At 54.3% G+C, this 7819-nt stretch overlaps 1 protein-coding gene across 2 annotated transcripts; it reads left to right on the top strand.

Annotated features, from left to right (window-relative positions):
• Positions 1-88: 88 nt before the first annotated feature.
• Positions 89-7000, top strand: LOC311178078 (mitotic-spindle organizing protein 2B-like; the record flags this gene model as incomplete). 2 transcript variants are annotated; one of them, XM_084244449.1, is made up of 4 exons in its annotated part: positions 89-640; positions 841-989; positions 1896-2075; positions 6843-7000. In XM_084244449.1, the coding sequence occupies exons 1-4, from the start codon at positions 459-461 to the stop codon at positions 6998-7000; spliced, it is 669 nt and encodes a 222-aa protein (XP_084100575.1). In that variant the 5' UTR covers positions 89-458. The 2 variants fall into 2 exon arrangements, with proteins under 2 accessions (XP_084100575.1, XP_084100576.1); XM_084244450.1 differs by lacking the exon at positions 1896-2075.
• Between the last annotated feature and the right edge of the window lie 819 nt (positions 7001-7819).

Below are 7819 nucleotides of genomic sequence, written 5' to 3'. Positions count from 1 at the left end.
GAGCGCGCATGCGCGTGAAAGAGGTCGTTGATTAGGGCCCTCGGAGCGCGCCCTCTAATGGGGGTGGGGCACCCGGCGCTGAGCAGTTACTGTATTAACTGCTCTTCGTCTCGTACGCATTCATCGCGCACCCACCATACATTGGCCACTGCGCTGGATGCTGCTCCCTGAGCGAGGACGACCAGTGCAGACTGGCAGGGAAGCCCTGACGGCCGGGGGTGAGAGTCTCGGTGGGCGCGGTCTCCCCACGCCTGACCCCGCCCAGCCCACACAACTATTTGAGGCTCGAATGACGGACGGGACAGTTACCGGTGCCTGCCCTCCGTGACAGGGCTGCGCCGGGGGCCAGGCGGCGCGCTGCAGCGAGAGGAAGGCGGTCCCGGCCAGCAGAGGGTGCTGCGGGGGGGCGGGGCTGGGCGCGAGCCCAGCGGCGTGTGCACCTCCCGCGGGCCGCGCAGATGGCGGCGGTGGGCGCCGGGCCGGGGCCGGGGCCGGGGCTGGGGCCCGGTGGGACCCCGGGGCTGGAGGCGGCCTTGCAGAAGCTCGCGCTGCGGCGGAAGAAGGTGCTGAGCGCCGAGGAGATGGAGCTGTACGAACTGGCGCAGGCGGCGGGCGGCGCCATGGACCCCGACGTGTTCAAGTGAGTGGGCGTGGGTGGAGGCTACTGGCTCCTCGTATCCCCGACGCCACCGCCTTCCCACTCCCCCACCCCTGTTGAGCTTTCCTGGGAGCCCAGGGGAGGGTGGAGGAAGGTGGGGCTCCTGGGCCCAGCCCCAGCCTGCACCCACGCCTGGTCTCGAGCAAGAAGGGGTCACTGCTCCCCTCGTCTGTTTTCGCCAGGATCTTGGTGGACCTGCTGAAGCTGAACGTGGCGCCCCTTGCCGTCTTTCAGATGCTCAAGTCCATGTGTGCAAGCCAGAGACTGGCAAGCGAAGCCCAGGACCCTGCCGCCGTGACTCTGCCCACATCCAGTGTGCCGGAGATCAGAGGTCAGAGCTGGGCTTGGTGCTCCCTGCTCCTGTGGCCCAGGCAGCAGGGAGTGGCAGGGTTGGGGTGGTGTGGGCAGTGCCTGGCACAGCTCTGGCTTGGCCCTCAGTGACTGGAACTTTCTGTTGGTCATTTCCCAGGATCGCTGGCCCATCCAAGGGCTGGCCAGTTGGGTGCCGGTGCCCATCTTGGGCTGGGCTGCTAGCGTGGAGAGGGCAGAGCTAGATCAGAAGTACTCAGAGCAGATGCCCCAGGGTGGCAAGCTGGCCATGTCTCATCTGGAACTTTGGCTGCCCCAGCCTCATTCCAACTCTTCACTCAGGCTTTCTTTCCACAAACACTGAAAGAAGGCAACTTTGGTTCTTGTCCTGAGGGTATGTAGTCTCTAGGAAGTGCTCAGGAGCAGCCTCCTTGTGGGGTGTCCCCAGTCCTGCCCAGGAGTCTGGCCGGTTGGGCTCCCCCTCTGAGGCCTGTGGGACAGGAGTCAGCGTGGCAGCCCCTTGCTGCCCTTCACACACAGGGTTCAGATGCTTGAGGGCCAGAGCTGGGCTCAGGGTGATGGTGCCCCTCAATCTCTCTGGTCATGACTGAGGGATGGGCAGGTGCCGATGATAGGGGTATCATGGTGGAACTCCACCTGCATCCTCCCTGCCCCCACTGGCTACCAAAAACTCTCCAAAATGCAGCAGGACCTCTAGGGCTGGCTCCCTGACCAGAAACACCCAGGATTCACAAACAGCCTGAGAGGGAGCTTACCTTTGGGTGGAGGCCAAACCCCTGTGGGTACGTGTGCCAGGGTCCTGGGTACACGTGGCTTCTGTCCTGAGAGGCCCTGGGCACTGGCACTCAGGCCTCCTCACTGACCCACACTCTTGTCTGCTCTCTTTGTGTCTCTCTCTGACCTCCAGAGGCCTCCTTTCTCTCTGCCAAGAACTGTAGCCCCCCTGCAAGGCCTTCCTTTTCCTCGGCCCCACGGCCTGCAGCCTCTCCGGTTCTACTCTACAGCCCAGCTGCCACGCACTCGCCTCTTTCTCCAGGGCCCCCCGGTTCCCTCCGGTTCTCTTGCTGCCTGTTCTCTCCTTTTGCAGGTCGTGTTTATTGGTTAATCTCTGGGGGTGGTGTACTCTCTTGTTTCCATGGAAACTGTGGCCCCAGAAAGCCAGAGCAGTTTTGAGCTGCAAGGTAGGACCGTGGGTCATCCCTGCTACGTAGCTTAGAGACTGAAAACGTGACTTCACAACTTGATTTATCAGAGGCAACTTGCAGACTTCTGGTGTGGGTCCAATTCCTTCACCTGCCCACCTCCTTCCCTCCAGAGGCTAACTTTACTGGGTAACACTTGCACTCCTGTGGAAGTCACCCCACCCCAGAGAAGGACAACAGGTCGAGGGGCAGGGAAATGTAGCATGGTGTGCAGTGGGGAGCAAGCCTTAGATATGAGAACCATCTTGGCCTCTTAGTTGCTGTCATCACTCAGTGGCCATCCTGGAGGATAAAACCAAGATTCCCCTTTCTTGCCTGGTGGCTCTGTTTGGGGAAACCTTCCAGGTGTTGCCAGGCGATGATGTGGGGGCCCATGGCCTGGAGTGTGTATGGGCCTGAGTTCCCACATCAGCGCTCTCGCCATGACTTTTACATCCCTCCCCAAACTCCTACCTTGCCGGTCTAGGTGGCACCTGGAACTCAAGCACAGGAGGGGAGCGGAGGCATAAGGGCAGGTCAGGGGTGGAGTGAGTGGATTCTGAGACTGAGCTGAGGAATCAATGGGCATGTTTCAGAGAAGCTGGGCACAGAAGCTGCTCACCCAGTCACTGGGTGACGGACAGGCTCGGTGCTGAGGGCACAGTGGGTCTACGGTGAGATGGACGTGGTCTTGGACCCATGAGGGAGAAACATGAACCAACAGTGGCAGAGATGGACGGGCACCACAGGGAACCCCATCCAGTCATGGGAGGAGTGCTCCCTGCTTGCTGAAGCAGCAGGGGTTAACCAGACTGGAGGGCAGGGCGCAGTGGCAGGGAGGCAGCTGAGGAGGAAGGCAGGAGCTGGACCTGAGTTGGTTATTGGGAGGGTAAGCGACTAGGTCATGGCTATGGCACTAGAAACACTGACATTGAGGGGTCTGGAGGATAGAGGAGGTGGGAAGGTACAGGCATGGCATGGAACACTGGGCTCCATCTGGTCATTTTCTCCTTTAATGCGCAGGCCTTGTTCCTGCTGGACTAGGTGGCCGGTGGCCAGGGTTCCAGGGTACACAGGCCTTATGGAGGTGGCCAGTGAGAGTAGAGGGCAGCCTGGGAGAGTGGCCGATGGGAAGGGTCAGGGGGAGTAGGGCAGATGAGGGGTCGTGCCAGGAATGCGCTGTGGCTGAGAGGCAGAAGCCGTCAGGTAAGACTAGGATCTCTGAGGCCGCAGCATGGACACTAGGTCGTCCTGGTTCCTGCTCCCCAACCACGTAGTGGCCTATGTCACCAACAAGCTTACAGATCTCGGGGGTCAGAAGATCCCCAAAGCACAGAGGGGTCACGCTTATCATGGTAAGGGAGTGACTGAGGAAGAATTTAGTTGAGTGTTTTTTGTTTAAGTTTAGGGCAACTATGTTTTAAAAAGGAATTCCTTCGGCAAGTGTAAGATGGAGTTGTTTGAAACTACAAGCCTGCTTGGCTGCAGTGGTTGGCACACAGTAGGTAGAGGTACACGCCAGATGCTGAAGAACTGGCACAAATGAGAATGTAACATCTCATCAGTGATTTTTATATCGACCACATAATATTTTGGATATCTCGGGTTGATTAAACTATATTAAATTTCCTGTAATTTTTTCTTTTTAACGTGGCAACTAGAATATTTTAAATTATACTGTGACTTGCATCCTTTTTCTCTTGGACAGTGCTGTTCTAGGACATTCACACTAACACTCCCTGAAACACCGAGGCATGGCTGTGGGCGCGCATGCCTGGGAGAGCACCTTCCCAAGAATAGTAGGCTGAGTTAAAGGTTTAAAGAGCACATCCGTGTGTTTGTGGGTCTTTGTCATCATGTCTGTGTTCTGGGACCATTAATTCCTTATCGTGTGCCTGGCCAGAGAAGGCATCAGTACCATATAACTGGAGAGCAGACTTTCCTGTGATCTCACCAGCAGCAGCCATGAACTGCCCTGGCCGCCGGCCAGTTTTCAAGCTACTGGGGGTGACCTGCTGTGTTGGCAGCTCCTGGCTTCAGTGTGCTCCAGAGCAGGACTGTAGTTTTTTTCTCACAGGCAATTCTTGCCTGTCCTCCCTGCCCCAGTGTATTCAGTGCACAGTGCACACAGCCAATGACCCCATAGACCATCTTACCACGAGGGGGTGCTCTACCATGGAGCTTTTCGGGACTGGCAGGAAGGGAGGAGAAGCAGCTTGTCCTCAGCTTGTCCTTTTAAACCTTCCATCCCCACGAACTCTGCCACAGAGCTTTCAGGGATGGCGAGTTGGGATCAGGAGGGCCACCGCAACGGTAAATGGCAACCAGCTGTGAGATCTCTCCAGCTTCAGGACTCCCCAAGTCACTGGTGACTGACAAGCGGGTGCATTTTGGGGTTTTGCGTCATTAGGTAAGGGTCACAAATTTCTGAGTGGTTACAAGGATAAGCACCAATTTGTGAAAACAGCAGGACTGTTTTTCACCTTCAGTTACTGTCTGTGTAGGCCTAGGAGCATCTAGTTCGTTACCCGCATCCCATCCCTACTTCAGCTTACAGTCACCATGGCTCAGCCCCAGCCTCCATTCCATCTGACCCTAAGAAACCAGCTGCAGGGGAGCTGAGCAAACATCTCCCAGGGACCAGTCCAAAAAGCCCCTGGCTGGGGCCCCCCAGGGAGGGCATGACTGAGCCAGGAAACAAAGCGGGGATCTCCACATGGAAAACGTGATTCCTGAAGACTTTAAGAACTGCAGAGCTGGCGAAGTGGTCTGCTTTCATTGTTAGATGGCTTACTTAACACCTATGACTCTAAGTTACTTGGGTTTATTTCCAGGGTTTATCACCTTCATCAGATTTTAAAATGAACAGTTTGCTCTTTTCTACTTTGCTCTCATCCTTGTTCCCAGAACAATCTCGGTCATTATCCTAAGGAGAGAGGAAATTCAGGTGTGTAGCAGGACAAAGAAAAGCTGGCTTCAAACATAGGCCTTATCAGAGACCTACCCTGCCATGTGCTGAGGCTGAGCTGGACCTGAGCTGTACTCCTGAGTCCAAAAACTGTTTCTGGCCTCACCAAAAGTTTATGGGCTGTTGAGGCACCTGGGGTCAGGCCAGTTGCTACCGAAGAGCTAAATCTGTCGCAGCCTGGGGAAGGCTGTGATTTCCGGGGAAACTAGCATTTTGTGGGCGATCCTGCAGGGTGGCACGGGCGATGAATGCATAGATGACCCGTGCCCACTGACCAGTCACTGGGGACCAGAATATTGTCATTTTACCAAAGGCCGTGTTTGGTGCCAATTCTCTTTCCCATGGGTCACTTGGCCCACCTTCTTCCGGCCACCCCACCAGCCTCAGCTCTGGGGAACCCCTTTTTCGTTGAAACAAGTGTGTATGAACACTCGAATGTGAATCCCAGGGACACAGGCATATCTGAGCTGTCAGCTCTAGGTACATCACCACTTCCTACCCACAGGCAGCAAAGACCCTTGCCCAGAAATTCTCTCAAGGGCCAATTCCTGCAGGAATCTGGGGGGAATTTAGTTTCAGTATTAAAGAACATGGAAAATGAGTCTTGACCTGAAGGAGCCAGGGTCTACAGCATCACACATACAGGTTCCTCCGATTGTTTGAGATACAGATGGGAAAACACAAATGTCTTCTTCTAAGTCCCTCAGAAACTTCACTGCCTCATCTCCAAGAACTCAATTTCCTACTGCCAACTATTTGCCTAACTGTGGTGGAGCTGGGGTTCATGCTGAGGACGCATACCCACAGAGCATGCCCTGCCAGGCCATAGGAAGGGACTGTGACCAAATGGGCCAGCCTGTCCCCAGTAAGGTCCTCTCGGTCTTACTGATGCTGGGAAGCATCGTCCTGAGACTCAGGAGCCACTTTTGTGTTTGGGTTTTTTTTTTTTTTGTGTGTGTGTGTGTGTGTGGCAATATCCCGTAATTTCTGTCAGCCCCTTGGAATGGGTCCTTCTATACCTAAGCAGACATGCTCTATGGACCAGCCTACTTAAGAAACCAAATCCTGTCCTGCCTCTGGAGTAAGAGCCACTCCTTTAAAATAGAGCTCTGGCCCAGGTGTGGTTACAGGTCTTCACGAAGAGTAAAATAAATGACGAAGGAATAGCTGAACCAATGGTCCCCATCTAAGTGTAATTAGCCACTGTGTCAGGCCAAGGCCATAGCAGCCTTGGCAGGAACCCCATTACAGGATCTGGGTACATACTTGAGACCAGAGGCTTGACAGGATACTATGAAAGTAGGGAAACGTGAAATCTTCCAAGATCCAAATCCCCAAACCCAACTCCACTCTTGATGCTTCCTGCATCATTTTCTCATCAGCTGGCAATCAGAGGGAAGAGCCGGGGGCAGAGGGGAGAAATGCAGCCCTCTGGCACTGCCTGCCAAGGGACCCACCACATCCAAGCTGAGCTTCCTTCCCCATTCTTCCTTGCCCTGCTCTGCCCTGCATTCTGCCATTGCCTTCTCTAGGATGTGCTACCGCAGGCAGTCCTGGGCCGCAGGACACTTAAAGGAACTCTGGCCACCGGGACTGTGACAGGGAGGTCTACATGTTGATATTGCTAAGGAACACAAATAGAGTAGGGCTGTTGTGATCGTGGCCTTTGCCTTGTCCCTAATGATCGTGTTCTATGTCTGCTCAGGGAGAAACAAAGGCAGCACTGCCCTTAGTGGAGGCCCAGCACTGGCAGAACGCAGCAGCAGGGAAGGATCCAGCCAAAGGATGCCCCGACAACCCAGTGCAACTCGGCTGCCCAAGGGGTGTGGGCCAGGGAAGAGCCCACCTCAGAGCAGTACCTGAGACAGACTCCTCATGCCACCTTCTAGTGGAGGCTACATGTTTCCTTCGATTGGTAATAAACATTTATGAAAAACTGAGTGTCCAGTTGAAGATGGTTTCTCTTACCTTTTGAATATATGAAGGCAGAAAGATTGAGGATTTGTTGTGTGTGCTGGTGCTTGTTATGCTACAGTTGAACTAACCTAGTGACTTCCTTTTTTGGACTTCATTTTCTGGACTTCGGGAAAAAAATATATTTCTAGCTCTTATATAAACAAACAATTAACACATTTTACCTAAAGTAAAGGGTTAAACACTTGCTGAGCCCATTCCCACAGTGCTCAGTGCCATGGGGGCAGGGGTTTTAGCAGAGAGAGGAGAATGCCTTCAAGTTTACATGGACAGTGAGTTCAGAGAGGAGTTGTGTCAAACTTCTGTAGGTCATAAATGTCATGCAGAAATCTAAATAAACACTTTTCTCAAAGAAATATCCTTACACATTTGACCTACAGCTTTGGGCATTTTGGTGACAACCCCCTCCCATGGACCTCAGGCTTGAAAGATGGCCAACTTAAAACTTTCTTTTCCTAGACTTGAGTAGACCTTCTACTTGGAGACCTTGAGTTGAAAATTCGATCTCCCCTGGGGCACATTAGCGGAGATGCACAGTGGCGCCTCACACACACAAGGTGCACCCCCTCCCACAGCACAGCACTCGGCAGCCAACTGGCCTCCACACGCCCCGGACTGGCATGGGGTCACGTCTACTCCTGTGAACGGTTGTCCTAGCCAATTACAGCAACAGGGTGAGGAAACGTTAATGGTGAACAATTTGAAAGC

The sequence above is a fragment of the Talpa europaea genome (assembly GCF_964194135.1).
Source record: "Talpa europaea genome assembly, chromosome: 10".
NCBI lineage: Eukaryota > Metazoa > Chordata > Mammalia > Eulipotyphla > Talpidae > Talpa > Talpa europaea.
Note: the sequence above shows the minus strand (reverse complement) of the source record. Positions and strands in the feature narration are given on the sequence as shown.